This window comes from Acinonyx jubatus, chromosome C2 (assembly GCF_027475565.1).
Source record: "Acinonyx jubatus isolate Ajub_Pintada_27869175 chromosome C2, VMU_Ajub_asm_v1.0, whole genome shotgun sequence".
Lineage (NCBI taxonomy): Eukaryota > Metazoa > Chordata > Mammalia > Carnivora > Felidae > Acinonyx > Acinonyx jubatus.
In genome coordinates, this window is record NC_069384.1 from 18,642,829 (window position 1) to 18,658,897 (window position 16,069).

The window sequence follows — 16,069 nt, forward strand, 5'->3', positions numbered from 1 at the left end:
ATTATGTATGAGGTTAGCTGCAGGTTTTTCAGAGATATTGTGTCAGGTTAAGGAAGTTCTCTTAATTCTAGTTTGTTCAGTTTTTATCAGGAGCAGATGTGAAATTTTACTGGATACTTTTCCTGCCTCTATTGAGATGATCAGGTTTGTCCCCCTGTATTGTGTAATGTGGTGAGTTACATGGAATTATTAAATTCTTCTTGTGATTCATTTTTCAAAAAAACATTTATATTGTGGTAAAATAGACAATTTACCGTCTTGCCCACATGTATGTGTACAGTTTGGTAATGTTAAGTATATTCATTCTTGTGTAACCAATATCCAGAAATTTTTCATCTTGCGAAGCTAAAAATTTATACCCTTTAAACAATTTCCCATGTCCTCCACCCCTCTACTCATGCATCTGAGAGTTTTATGTAAGAGTTTCAGTCTCTGACACACTGGAAATAAAAGTGGTCCTTCACCAGAGGTTTTAAAATCAGTCTAAGTATTTTAAATCAGTTTGCTAGTAGTAAAAAAACCTTTTAAACAAGCGGTTGGCTTGCAAATTAAGCTTTCGAGTCGTACACACACACACAAAAAGCCAGTGTTTTGAGAGAACAAATGCACCTAATTTTCCGATTATTTTCATGACTTCAAACTTAGTAAGATTAGATTGTGTTTTTAAAGCAGTTCATTTCACCAAGCCGTAATTTTTTAAGCATGTCAGAGTTTGGCTTGACCATAAATAACATACAGCACGTTTTTCCCTGAATCCTTTGATTCCGTATACTCTGGTCCTGGCTGAAGCGTCTTGTTACACAGGCAACATAAACAGGTAATTCTTTTTAGTTTAAAAAAAAAAATGGCTTACCAAGAATCTCTACCTGAACAATCATTGGCTTGCCTTTTGACAATTACTAACACTCAGTGTCACCATTTCTTCTGTTGCTGTTCTAAACCAGTTTGGCTCTGTGGATGCGATTTCATCTATTTTTTCATAAAGACTGAACTCTAGGGGCATCTGAGTGGCTCCGTCGGTTGAGCAGCCGACTCAGGCTCAGGTCACGATCTCCGGGTTTGTGAGTTTGAGCCCGGCATCTGGCTGTGCACTGACAGCTGATGGTGTGGAGCCTGCTTGGGATTCTCTCTGCCCCTCCCCCCTCCCCCACTCCTGCTCTTTCTCTCTCTCAAAATAACTAAATAAATAAACTTAAAAAATAAAGACTAAACTGTAACATCTAACTTTAGTTGTGGAGTCAGTTCTTCCCAAATCGATAGTTAAGTACATGGGACTCATGCACAATACAGCAGATGTGGACGGTCATATTTTCCTCCAACCCAATATTCCAGGAATTTGACAACCATTTTTTTTATGCAGGGAAAAAAACTTCCAAAAACACAGAAATATACTGTATAATAGTTTTATTTTTCTCATATTACTATTTTTACATTTTATGCACAAATATTTTATCTGAGTAAAAATAGAAAATAACTGTTTTATGTAAAATTACAAAAAAAATAAAACCCACAAAGAAATACATAATTGTTATTATGACCGTATAAGTGTCTTTATTTAAAGAGTAAAAATGTAGGCAAAAATCCTCCTTCCTTTTACAAAAGACTGAGAATGTTTTTTTTTTTCTGGCGGCAAGTGAAATATCACTGAAATATCAATATTTTTACACCTTCTAGATGTGAAGACATTAAGTTAGTCACAGGTTGTTTGGTAATTATGAATCTTAAAACATTTTTGTGCTATTTCAAAGATACACTAGTTCTTTTTAAAAGGCGGTAGCATAAAACGATGAGTATGGAAAACAGCTGACCTCACCCAAAGTGATGGGAGGTACAGCCCTTGAAAGGAGTATCATACTCGAGTGTCCCCATTAATCGGGACAGAAAAACAAGTACTTAACGGACACGGATGCGCACACGAGAACGTGTCGAGCCAGTCGTTCCACGTGAAGGTCAACCACACGGCATTTCTGTTTAGTGTGTCTGACTTTCCAGTATCAACACGCATTTTCCAACTTAGGGCTACGTACATATGAAAGTTGGCTCAGGGAGAACCTCATGCGGAAAACAAGTTTTAAAACAAAAACGGGCATTTCCTTATTTTTGTACTTAGAGGGTACAAAAGATGGCCAATGATTCTTTCTTCCTTTAAGTATACTGTAAATTCTCCTATTGAAAATTTATTCATAAGAACAGCAAAGAGTGAATAACATGAATTCTATTTTCTCTTACGACACAAGTTATATCTTTCAATAAAAGAAGAGACTACCTGGCTTTCTGATGATTTGTAACCTCAACACGGACGATGGGAACAATTTAATATGTAAGTTGAGAAAAAGTCACTCGAGTTTCTTGATTCCACTGGGGAAATGAGTCTCATGACTTCACCTATGTTACAGTATACGAAGTGATGATGACAGATGAAGAAGAAAGAAATAGCACCTGATCCTGTAGGAGAATGATCCTTGTTCAAGTTATAATGGGGAATAAAAACTGCCAAAGGAAGAAAAATGGGTAGGATGTATTTAAAAAAAAAAAAAAGGAACCTGAGGACTTAGAGAAAAGAAGCAATAGTTTGCCTTTAGGATCTAAAAGAACGTGGGTGTTCCTTGCCTTAAAATACACATATACGTGTAATTGCAACATAGAGGAAGTCTGTCATCTTCGCTAAAACTTTAAAATAATGTCTCTGCAAAAGCATTTTAAATGTTAAAGTCAAAACTTTTAAGTTGCTGATAATATACCAGAGGAGTATACTTTTTTATGGTTTTACAACTATAAGCAACGTGTCAACGCTCCAGACCAGAAGATGGGGCAAAACCTTTTTAGTGATCTATTTCTTACGTGAACCTGGAGCTTCTATACAGGACTTCATGCTGTCATTCTACTCAGATACTCTTCAGTCGCCGTGCCCAAATTAAACTAATAGTTTGTCAGTCTCTTCTGTATGTGTTTATAAAAAGGTAAAAATAGAAGCTACAAGTTTTATTTTTTTCCGGCATCTACTGGGGGCCTTAAATGACCTGATAATATAAAGGGACTGACATTACGCAGTCCTCCAGCCACAGCACTTCAAGTCACGATCTGAGGTGACCACAAAAGAAGATCCTTCCTCTCCTGCTTGTTCCTCACTTCGCCTCCTGCTACGGCTCAACACAAACGACCATCTGGTTCTGGTGGCAGCGACTGCAAGCGATGCCTCCTTGACTCACTACCACCGCCTTTCCTCCGGGTTAGACAAAAGCATCAGCTGAGCTTTTATAAAGCTGTTCAGGGAGATGCTATAAAGGAAATGATGAGGGAGAAGGTGCATGAAGAAATATCTGAGAATCAATCTCCTGCTCTAAGAGGATTAAAAAGCTCTCTGCCAGTATCTCCTTTCGATTCATGTATCGCAGCCTTAAAACAAAAAACAAAAAGAAAAAAAGAAAGGAAACCAAGCAAAAAAAGAAAGACATTTCTAGTGATTTCTGTTTAGTGTTGGATTGTGATGACGTTTTCATAGATATGGGGATCATGTAATTAAAATTTTTTTTTAAATGAGGTATTGTCTTTTAAAACACATTTCCTTTTGAATATCATCATGTATTCATATATGTGTACAGTTATACATACAACAAAATGGTCAACTGGACATGTATACAGATATACGGGTACTCACACATACATAATATTCAAAAGGAAAAAGTTAAATAGATGGGAAATTTGGTTTTGAGAGAAGACTTGCCTATACTGGAGGTCAGAATTTCCTTTTAAATGTGCTGGCAACTAATTTGTTGTTGTCTGGAAAGGTAAGGTTAACTGCAGACTGATTTCAAGGCTTCCTTTGATCAGAAACACAATGACTCTATAAGCTGCTTTTGCATAATACACCTGCAGGCAGAATAGGCAATGAAAACAAAGAAAGAAACAAAGCAATCCATACCAAACCAAACTAAACCAAACTTTTATTTTCTGGCTGAGGTATACCTTTCCGTTTTTTTCAATCTCTGACAGGAAAAACAGAGATCATTTCAGGATTTTTGTAATAGTTGGTTTATTAGAATTAAATGCCTCTCTTAAAATAATTTAAATCCTGGCCTGACATTATGAATAATCTATACAGAAAATCCTTAAAATTAGCTGGAGTTAAGCCAGATTTCAACCTGGATCTCCTTCTTCGGCAGTGCTCTTCTGCCAGTCGACTTCTTATTGTCCTTTGCTTGCAAATATATAAACTATTTTAATAACTTGATACTCTCAGTTTAGTAACTTATTAATATTATAGTTTTATTTGATATGAATATTTTAGCTCTGCTTGATTAGATGAAACAGGCACACATGCTGTAGCTGTGAAAAATTCCACTTTCTGGTTCTATGTAAAGCAACATCTAAAGCAGCAGAGAGGGGAAACAGTTATATTTTCAAAAATAGTTAAGCCAGACTGTTTCCTGGAGATACTTCATTCATTCTTCATCCTCAGATGCTACTGGCTATTTTTGGTAGGGCTAGACATTAATACTGACCAGTTTAGCTTTCCTGACTGTTACCAAACTATCCCACAATGAGCCTGACTTCACGCTGAAGACATTGTGGTGATCCTTAACATACACGTATTCTAAAATATATGCTTCAAAGTAAAAAGATCCAAATTCACAAGAGTATGAAACATTTATAAAAAAATCATGCATCAGATTGTACAGTCTAGAAATAAAAGAAGATTCAAATTCAGTAATAAAGGTAAGAGCAACACTTGCTCTAACGTTTAAGAAAGACCTTGGGCTCCCAGAAGGTCGGGGCTCAATTATCCTTTTCCGTTTGCAGAGAAGCAGTGGCCAGGGCGACCGCCGTGACCGGCTGGGCAATCCCATGAAGCTGCATCTTCGCCAGTTTCTTCTGTTCACACTCCGTGACCAAGCGGTTCAACTCTGCCGCACTGTATCCGATAAGAGTCTTCAAGTCACAGACAAACTTGTACACAAATCTCTTGCCTTGGACTTTACAAATCATGTCCCCATCATAATAATACCTTTAAAAAGAGAAGGACACATTGGGACCATGTAAAAAATACAGAATTTGGACTTCTTACTTACGATATTTCACAGATTCTTCCATAAACAGGAGCCTGGTAGAGTATTGCATCTACCCCAACAGCAATTAACATTGAAGTTACGGTCCAAGCAAACTTCAAAACATGACTTACTAAAATTTCAATGCTCAACACATTTCCACAATTATGATAAAATACTACTTTAAAAATAAACAATGTTAAACAAAACAAAAAACCGTGGGAGTGGTCACAGAACCTAAGAACAAGGGCCTGGGGTCAGAATGTCAAGATTCAAAACCCAGCGTCTCTACTTAACTACCTTTGTGATTTTGTGACCACAGGAAAGCCAAATTTTCTCTAAGTTGTTTTTGTTTTTTAAAGTAGGCTCTGCACCCAATGGGGGCTTGAACTCATGACCCTGAGATCCTAGAGTCGGATGTTGTACTGACTGAGCCAGCCAGGTGCCCCGCAAAGTTTTTATTCCCCATCTATACAATGAGGTTAAAAATAGTACTTACCCTCACAGAATTGTTGAGAATTAAAAGGATTATCTTTGCAGAGTGCTTACTTAGCACACAATGACTGGCACATAGCCCTCTATAAAGTATAAGCTATGTCAATAATTAAGAACCCATATAATAAGAAGAAAATTTTAATATACATATTCAATGGGTTGTGGGAATGTCCCCTTCTTTTCTGCATTGTACAAAACCCTTTGTGATGCAGCCACACCTTCACCATCACCATTTTAATATGTAAAGGCTCAACTTGGAGAGAAGTTCTCCAAATCTAACAGGGAGCCTCAAAAGTAGAAGTAAAAGGCCAGAAGAAAGACAGGATACAGAAAACCAGGAAAGAAGACATCATAAAGAAACAAGAGTTGCCTCTGTGGGAAACCCTCTAGGAGTCTAGCTTACTGCTGGTTTGTATGGAGATGGAAATAGAGCTAGATTTATACTCCGAAAAACAGACCTGATTTACTGTCATGCGCTGCCAATTCCAGTAACAGGGAAAAGGTAAGTCAAGACTTATCTGGGCAGGTGGAATGTGAAGGCTTTGTTTTAAAACTGCACTGCCCATCTTACCAATCTGACAATGAGCAGCTATGAAAGGAATGACTATTTGCCCAAATACCAGTGGTGTAAACTACCACAGTTGGCAGGATTTCATTACAAAAGTCATTCAATTTAATCAGGAGCCCATTAGTGAAAAGGCGGATCTACATGCAGGAAATTAGGTCACTTTTCTTTAATTCCAGAAGAGCAAAAGTGTCACAGTCGGTCACGTTGACTCTCTCAGTAAGAAAGACCACACACTGGGTGGGCACAGTTCTTGTGTTTCCTTTTGTGCCAATCACGTAAATACAGAATTTAGATCTCAGCCCAAAAACCACCAACTTCCTGTCATCCAGTTTAAAACGAGATTCGTATTTCGGCTTCTCAAGAAAATTTCTACATAATACTTAAGGCTGTAACAGACACTTGAGAAAAACGTAAAAGAAGAAAGTGGCTTTACATGTCAAGGAGAAAAACGGAGTTGGTATAATCTTCTTTCTCTTGGTAAGAACGGATAAAGAATACAAACACTAAATTTAATTTTACTTAACGTGTCTTTCAATCTACTAGACGCATCATACAACCACACCTAATAGCAAGCATCACATCTGTACCCTCTCTACAATGAAGTAGAAAGGTACACAATACCTGTATTTTCCTGGATAGGATTTTTCTTAAACTTGTCTTTTTTTAACCTTTTAAATTGTGACCTATATTACATAAACAGCACACCCAAGTGAACAGCTCAGTGATTTATTTCAGTGAACTGTTAACTACGACCTAGGTCAGGAGACAGAACACTGCCAGCCCCCAGAATCCCTCCAAGGCCCTTCCCAGAAATCACCACCCCTCCTTTACTCTAAAAGGTAAACACAATCCGATCCTGTTCCATGATGATAATTCATGGCTTGTATTTACACTCTCATCACCCAAAAGTGCATCCCTAAACTCTGCAATTTAGTTTTCGTTTCTTGAACTTTACACCATAAATGTAATCATATACAGTCTTTTGGGTCTGATTCTTTGACTGAACATTACATTACACTGCATTTGTATCAGCGCTTGTAGCTTTGTTCATTTTCTTGGATACACAGTCCACTCTCGTTTACCATAATTCATTTATTTACTCTCCTGCAGACGGATACTTGGTTTCTGGATATTATAAATAATGCTGCTATGAGCATGTGTGCGGACATATGCAGACGCTTCCTATGGGTAAATATTTAGGAGAGAAACCGCTGGGTTCCAGGATCCGTCCCTACCAAAAGTGCAGAAGCACCCCCGTGCTCACAACACCTGGTACCAGCGATCTTTTTCATTTTAGCCATTCGAAGATATGTGTTGTGCCATTTTATGGTGGTTTCCAACCAAGTTTCCCTGATTACGAATGAGGTTGTGCACCACGGCATATGGTCACTGGCCATTTGTATCATCTAAATTCTGAAGTGTCTATTTAAGTCTCTTGCATATTTTTTCTAGTTTTCCTATCGATTTGCTACATGGAACCGATTTCTAGTATAGTATAAGGAAGGGCTCAAGTTTCACTTTGTCCATATGGCGGGTCAACTGTCCTGGCTCTGCTGATTGAAAAGCAAGTCTTTCCCCCACTGCCATCTTTAAATCAAATCCTCTTATATACCTGGCTCTATGTGGGCTCTCCATTGTAGTAACCTGCGGTCTGTTCGTCTCTCCTAAGCAAGCCATGCACTGCCTTACTGTCGAAGCTTTCCAGCACTTCCCGCACTGCCCTCCTTCCTCACATGCCCTGCTTACTGCGCACTTCATGTTCCCATATATGTTTTACAATCAGCAAGTCAAGTTCTACAAAGACACTTATCCAGATGGTCTCTGCATTGAAACTTAATATCAATCTGGGGAGAACTGACATCTTAATGATTAATTCTAATAATTTATGTGTAATTTTGAAGGGACTTGTATTTATACATTCATAGCAACCATCAAAAATGAAAGTTTTAATTCTAAGTATATGGAAAGGATCTTTAGATAGCTGGCAAAGTGTGTGAGACTTAGTAAGTGATAAGCACATTGAAAAGAAAGCATTTTAGTTACTTAGGAATGCTATTTTGGAAAAGTAAATAATCCTGTAACAGTACTCACATGACCATGATCCTATAACTGTGAATACTGATCTAACCACAATTTCCATGTAATTATGTAATGACAAGAGAGTGGAGAAAGTGTGTGTGTGTGTGTGTGTGTGTGTGTGTGTGTGTGTAGTGATGGGAGGTAAATCATAATCTCTCAGTGTGAAATTCACAATGTTCAAGTGAATCATGAAGTAGCAGTAAAAGCATATTATTTAGAAATACAGAGGTAAATTGCAAAGCTATTTTACACTATATTCACTCTTCCAAAAAAACAGTAATTCCATGATATTTCTATATATCCCACTTCTCAGTTACTTAAATGAACATACTGAATTTCCCACTGTAGTAAGCATAATTTCTGAGAGTAATTCTGTCAAAAAAATTCATACAAGTTATGGGATATTATAAATAATTTTATTCTATTCCAATTCAGTGGGAAGGTTGGATATTCAGAGTTAGGCAGGCTGAAGGGGAAGAAAAAATAGAGGAATGGGTCGATCTTTTGCACCTAATTGTAAAAAAGGGAAAATATCTGCATCTTTGCTAAACTTTACACTCAATTCACCTCTGCAAATGACAGCATCTTTATCTGTTAGGTAAATGACAGAAAACTCAGAGATTAAACAGTTAAACACATATATTCTTTTCAACCAGATAAAAACAAGTAAGCTTGGAATCATCTTTTAAGGAAACTGTTCCTCAAAATTATCACTAAAGATCTTTGTAAAAAGTCATTTTTAACATAAATGTAAAACCTTTAGCTTTCTGGGGTCATTTTTTAGAAAGGTTTAATGTTAAAAAGAAAAAAAAAATCATCGCCTACCTTAATGCACGACTTAGTTTCTCATAGTTCATTGTAGGCTTATTTTTACGTTGTCCCCATTTTTGTGCAACCAGTTCAGGCTGATTTAGCTTAAACTCGCCTTCGTCACCAACCCAAGAAATGCAGTCTCGAGCATCCTTGTCAGTAAGAAGTTCTAGCAAAAACTGCCATAGTTGAATTTGGCCATTGTTTCCTACATGGACAAGAAGGACAAGTGCTGACCACAGTGCTATGAATTAACAGCAGGCCAAAGACAACAAACAGAGACTCTCTTGGTCATTCATTCCCAGCCATGCTAAAAATACATTTGTTTACAAATGCTGTTTAAATACTGCCAGGGAAATAGCATATTCACATTTTCATACAATGAAATGAAATACACATTAATTTGACAAATTTTAAAATACCATTAGATAATGCAAAAATACCTGTTCTGTTCCCAGGAGAACTTCTATCTTCTCCTGAAATCCTTGGAGCTCTCTGTACTTTAGCTGCCTTTGCACTACTATTTATGACTTTAATGGTCGTTGGTGTAGCAGACTGCACGGATGCTGGGATAATTTGCACAGCTGCAAAGAAAAACAAGGAGAGATTTTCTTCTCTTCCACAACAAGCAGTGAAAAAAATTACTGAAAGACACAGAATGCAGTTAGTTTTACTAATGCCCCTCTAATTAGCTCAACAAAAGGCCTCGTTTCAAAAAAGCCTTAATCCACAACAGTTTTGAACAAAATTGCCAAAAAAGTTCAGGGGATAAGGTATGATGTTTGCTGTATGGTTTGCGAATCTTAACTTGAGGAGTAAGTGTTGATCTTATTTGGAATTAACTTAGTGGTGTGTATATGTTAGGCAAAGAATTATGAAAACGTTTGTTTTCAAAATGTTTCTTCATTAACAACAGTGTGTCAAATGTTGGAGAAAATATGGACAAACGAGAACTTCCATGCACTGCTGGCGAGAGCAAACCCCTGCCCCCACTTGGAGAAAAGCTACGGTAATCCCTCATCAGGTGGGGAGCATAGAACTCCTGGGATAGAGAATCTCACTCATTCTTACAAATACTCATTCAGTGCCAGTCACAGAGTTTTAAAAACAATATTTAACAGCAGTGAAAATGAATGAAATTACACCACCAAGTATCAATATGGGTCTCATAACTGTCAAACAAAAAAGCAAGTTACAGAAGGATATGTACAGTTTATGATCAGTTGACCGAAAAAGTTTAAATATGTGTAAAACAATACTATAAAGTGTGGTTACCTACTTGATAAAAATATAAAATATGCACAGAATAATAAACACCAAATTCAGGACAGTCATTTAACGCGATATATAAAAGTTCTAATTCTTACGGTGCACATAAATGGTTATACTTCATTTCTTGGTATGTCTGAAATATTTCATAAAAAGTTTAAAAATTAATTTTTCTTTTTATTACCTTGCAGTGAATTAAAAAAAAAAATTTCTTACTGACAAATGGGCCACATGTTATGTGCATGAATACTCACGCTGATCAATTGTAACTATCTCATTCATCTGTTGTTCTTGGCTTGCCAACACATCTGAAGAACATACATAAAAATTTCTGTTTATATTTAAATCCAGAAAATCAAACTCAAGTTAGTAAAACCCACCCGAACCAACCAACCAAACAAAAAAGCAAAGCATTCAACAAAACTCATTGGCACAATAACCTAAGAAATACTTGATAGTCACTTTGCAAGGAAAAGATATTTTTAAGACAAGCAGCAGATGGAAAGCTCTAATTCTTTGAATGGTAAGAAAAGTTATTCAGAGAATCACAGTTTTCTAAACATAAATATCTGTATCTATATCTCCTTCTGTATAAAACCATGTAAAACAGGGGACTCTTCAAGATCAGATCAAAGATGAGACTATATACACCACACTGAAATGGCTTAGATCTACATTCTTTAGATGTACGTTCTCAGTCAAGATGACAGATCTTCATAATTTATTAATCTAACAGACTGGATAAAAGTTTTGAATAAGATTGCTTTAACTTTATAAAGGCTCCTTCTTAAAGAGCTAAATTTTCAATAAAATTGTAGTGGTCCTAAAAGTCACAAGTGAATCAAATAATGTAATAATGGTTACAAATATAGCTCTCATATGAGAGTTACATTGTAAAAAAGTCCTAATATAACCCTTTAGAGAACCATTCATCACTCATCTTTTGCTACCCTTTCTTTCTTTTTTTTAAAGATTTATTTATTTTTGAGAGAAAGAGAGCATACAAGCGGGGAAGTGGAAGAGAAAGCGGGGGACAGAGGATCTGAGGGGGGCTCTGCTCTGACAGCAGTGAGCCCAATGTGGGGCTTGAGCTCACGAACGGCGAAATCATGAACTGAAATCGGACGCTCAACTGCCTGAACCACCCAGGTGCCCCCTATTCTTTATTTCTTAAACAAGAGTTCCTATTTCCCAGTCTCTAACACTTCAACCTATTTAGTGTCCATCATGGATTGGATTCTTTTCTCTTGAAATTGTTCCTACCAGCAATCACCTGTGTACTGAGTGAGTCCTAGAGCCTGGGCACCCAACACAGCGCTACTTAGGGCGCCATGCCAGGGCCCGGTTCCAGGCACACAGAACTGGGAAGCGCTGAGAAACTGAAAAGAAGTCTAAACCCTACCTGTCAGAAGGGAGCTTTCTTTGGGGGTCCTGAGTTTGGGGGATTATACAATTATATGGGACTGGCCTGGATAGATCTTCGTTCTGATCTTAGCCCTCACTTACTGGCTGTGTGACTTTGGTAAATTATTCAACCAACTTAAACATTAATTTCCTCATGTTTAAATGAGATATCCCCACCCATCACCTCACAAGGTTGTTATGAGGATTAAAGAAAAATGCTTTCAAATAGCACAATGCCGAGGGTGCCTGGATGGCCCAGTTGGTTAAGTGTCTGACTTCGGCTCAGGTCATGATCTCGCAGTTTGTGGGTTCAAGCCCTGTGTCAGGCTCCGTATAGACAATGCAGAGCCTGCCTGGGACTTTCTCTTCCTCTCAGAGCTCCTCTCTGACTTGTGCTTTCTCTCTCTCAAAATAAATTAATAAACTTAAACAAACAAAAAAGCATAATGCATGAAACAAAGCTTAACTTTCCAGAAACTGAAGATGTTACTATTTCATCCAGATTCCTAGTTCTGAGCATTCTCCTCAAGAACTGTTGTCTCTCTTGAAGAAAAATCCATGCCCACATTTGTAGATTTCCCCCCAAATTTTATAAAGGCACCTTGAAGAAGCAAAGTGCTACTGAAACAGAAATTGTTCCATTTGTGGCTTAAATGAACACAGATGCCCTAGCCTAAAAAGAGGCAAAAGAAGGGCACCCGGGTGGCTCAGTCAGTTGAGCGCCTGACTCTTGATTTCAGCTCAGGTCATGATCTCACAAGTTCATGAAACTGAGCCCCGCACTGGGCTCTGTGCTGACAGTGTGGAGCCACCTTGGGATTCCCCACCCGCCTCCTACTCCCATGCTCTCTCTCTCTCTCTCTCTCTCTCAAAGATAAATAAATAAATATTTAAAAAATATATTAAAAAAAAAAAGAGGCAACACAGGGAGTCACCATCGCAAAACCCATGTGTTACCAACTTGTAAGATCAGCTTCTAAGCTCTGAGTCTCAGAATGGAGTTTGGTCTGTCTCCTGGGAACTCTCAAGATTAAGGCACAACACAGAGGAGGTTTTGAAAACTGGGTTCAAGACCACACAGACTACTATCATATTCCTCTACTGTAGCCCTCAAATCCTGGCCACGTACAAAAGAATCATCCTAAGAGGCAGCGCTCTGGGTGAAATGAATCCATTTTATGAAGAAACTTTAGACACTAAAGATACAAGGCAATTCTTTTTCCTAAAGGAGGTCCTCTGCAAACTGAGAGCTTTGGCTTTGGTGACAGCATTTCAAGAGGCTCTTCAAAAAGCTGTCAGTAATGGAATATTCCTAATTATCCTCACCAGTACAGCAGGACTCGGATGAAGTTTCCAGATGAACTGCAGGAAGGTGGGGGTGACCCAGGTGGAGAATCTAACATAAATGAAGAAGAAGCTCTGTCTGTGCAGCACTGCTTCTTCTTGAAAGATCATGGAGGACGACTAGATGATAGATGCCGGGTTCGTAAGACATATGCTATAGACTTCACGCTACAAGACGGGCCAGGGTACCTGACTGTGCTCAGAAAAGCCTGTTCTGGGAAATGAGGCTTGTGAATTACAGAAAATCTGCCAGAAATAGCCTTTACACATCAACCTACCAATCCCCCAATTCAGAACTGGGCATTAGGATCCCAAACCAGATGGGACCTTCCTTGCCAGGACAAAGCAAAGAACCATGGCCAGATAAGCAAGGAATTTGCAAGATACTTATCTAAGCTGTGGGGCTTTGTTATTTTGAAAATAACATTCCAGGGCAGAGTTTTTCCGAGGAAGACCCACTCCACTTCAAGGAAATGAATGAACAGATAGACGAGATTCCTCTACTCCCCATACCAGGAAAAGTCGCTGAATGAGCTTTAAAGATTTTGGGAGGCACTAGGAGAACCAGACAGCCACAACAAAGTGCTGCCCTCCGGGAGAGAGAAAACCCGCCAATCTGAGAAAAATCAAAACTGCAGTCTAAGCACCGTCATTGTCCTGTCCTAATCTTTAGAGTTCGTATATGAAAACATTTCAGTAAACATGACTCATATGCTAAAAATCTGAAACAATTCAAGAGTTTTCGTTATTTATCTGAAAGGCACGAAGGAGGAAAAAAACCGTGAAATCAAGGACAAAACTTCAGCTAGAACATTTAATTTCTTTACCTATTAAGAAAAACTGGAAATAAACCCTGTAAATGTAACGAATGTAGTGAGTCAGTGTCATAGATATGTTTTCCAATATTTAAGAGATTCCATAAAAGAGACAAACTATAATCAGTGAAGGAAAAACCCTGTCTCCAGAGCTCATTTCTTACTCAGCAGTAGAGAATGCACCCCAGGCGGTCAATTACTATGTAAAATCCCTCCAACCTGAGCTGTTCTTTTACTGGGCACATAACAGAATAAACCCTACCAGGTACCTTTATACACCATTACAAAAACAAAGTCAGAGTTTGTCCTGTTCACCCATTCTGAAAAGTATGTGTGTCTGGTTAGCATTTCTGGCCTCTAAACTGGGTGTTAGGGAACAGGTTACTGCTAAAATATTTTAACAGATAGTCACTGTTGGATTAAAGTGGATTAAGAGGGATTAAAATTCAAACAAAATAATTTGCATTTACTTGAGCTTTTTGTTGGTCAGCCAAGTAGTTTCTAATTTCTCTATATAGTCACTTAATCATAATAATAATGTCTGTGGAGCCAACATGGAAACACTTATAACCAGCTGCTTTCGATTAGAGATGGAGGGATGCACACTTACACTTCTTTCTCTTAAGATCCCATTCAATTAAAAGAAATTGTAGAAGATTTAATTCCACTAATGATAAAAAGAAACAGAGACATCTGTGGACAATCTTAAATTTCTAGAAGATAAACAGTAAATGAAAGAACTGATGGATGAAATAAAAGTCAATGACTAAAATTTATGAAGAGAGCGAAGTATGCGGCACACCATCTTAAGAACTGAGATTCTAGTGTTCACCAGCCTGGTTTTGGATCCTGGCCCTGCCACTCCCTAGCCTTTTACCCTGTGGAGCTAAGCCTCACTTTCCTATGTAAAAAATAGGGAAAGTAAGGATCTGTGGCATTAGAAGGATTAAATGAGATAATGCATAGAAAGCTCCCAGCACAGCCTTATACAATTAAGTGTTAATTATTATTGCTATTATCAATGACCACAATGCACAATGAAGACAAAATTATAACGAAATAAAATTAAACTGAAGTTACAACTCAAATAGGTAATAACTTAAATTTTATACATTTTCGAAGAAGCTCCAGATGACTCCACAGAATTTCTCCCCGAGGGACTCGCTGAAAAAAATCTTCTTGGTTGAGACTGCATAATTCTCTTCCGGAAATGTTGAGTGTAGTAAGGTCTATATCAGTCATGCTGAATTCCTTCATTACCCAAACCACCCAGTGCAGGACTTGGTCTGTGGACCACTGTATAGGATCTAAAGAGAAAAATATTACCATTAGCCTAGCTCTATCTCGACACTACATGAATTCACGGTTAATTTGTCAATACGTATAAATACACACATATATATGGAGATAAAATCCAGACAGGTTTTTTTCCCCAAGTATATAAACTCAAATAAAATTAAAAAAACATTTGTTTAAAGTTTATTTACTTTGAGAGAGAGAGGGGTGGGGGCACCGAGAAGGGGCAGAGGGAGGAGAGAGAGAACCCCAAGCAGGCTCCGTGTTGTCAGTGCAGGGCCCGATGCGGGGTTCAATCTCATGAACTGTGAGATCGTGACCTGCCCAAGCTGTGATCCAGAGTCGGATGCTTAACCGACTGAGCCACCTTAGGTGCCCCTAAATAAATTTTAATGATGTATTTTCTCCTCAGCTCCTTTTGAATTTTTCAACCTAAATTTGTAATGACTTCATCTGGTTTTACATCTGTTAGTCTGGAGTTTTACTAAGAAAAACAGTATAAAATTGCTCTCCAATGGGTCAACTGGAAGAATAAAATATGTGATTACTTTAGAGAGAATGGGGTTAAGTTATTCAAGTTTCAAACATTATTTTGTAGCTGTGTACAATTTGGTGCACTGAAAAAAACCCAAAAAAATCCCTAAGGGGCTTTTGAGGAGCTAGACTTACTCTCCAAAATGTGCACAACATAATCTTTCCTCCCTTTTGCTTCTTGTAAAAAGCTAGTGCTCCTGTATCTCTACCCTTTGGTGGCACTTACAACATGCAAATTGCATGTTTACTCAGCTGTCTTTCCCTGTAACACGTTAAGGTCTTGAATATAAGGGCTGTGTCTTGTAAACCACTGTATCTTCAGCGTTTACCACAATGCCTTATGCATAATTTGTTAAATCTATAAAAAGTAAATACAAATAAATTCATTTTCCTCATCATTTGTTACTATC

The 16,069-nt window shown here is 37.9% G+C and overlaps 1 protein-coding gene across 2 annotated transcripts in view; it reads right to left on the reverse strand.

The window, feature by feature from the left end:
- Positions 1-1,389: 1,389 nt before the first annotated feature.
- Positions 1,390-16,069, reverse strand: part of GABPA (GA binding protein transcription factor subunit alpha) — a 40,324-nt gene continuing 25,644 nt past the window's right edge. For both annotated transcript variants that reach the window (XM_015081663.3, XM_027041776.2), the window contains exons 6-10: positions 14,942-15,136; positions 10,521-10,574; positions 9,441-9,581; positions 9,013-9,205; positions 1,390-5,005 (exon numbers count right to left, since the gene is read on the reverse strand). In XM_015081663.3, the coding sequence (XP_014937149.1) occupies positions 4,777-5,005; positions 9,013-9,205; positions 9,441-9,581; positions 10,521-10,574; positions 14,942-15,136 (812 nt within the window). In that variant the 3' untranslated portion in view covers positions 1,390-4,776. The remainder of the gene's footprint in view (positions 5,006-9,012; positions 9,206-9,440; positions 9,582-10,520; positions 10,575-14,941; positions 15,137-16,069) is intronic.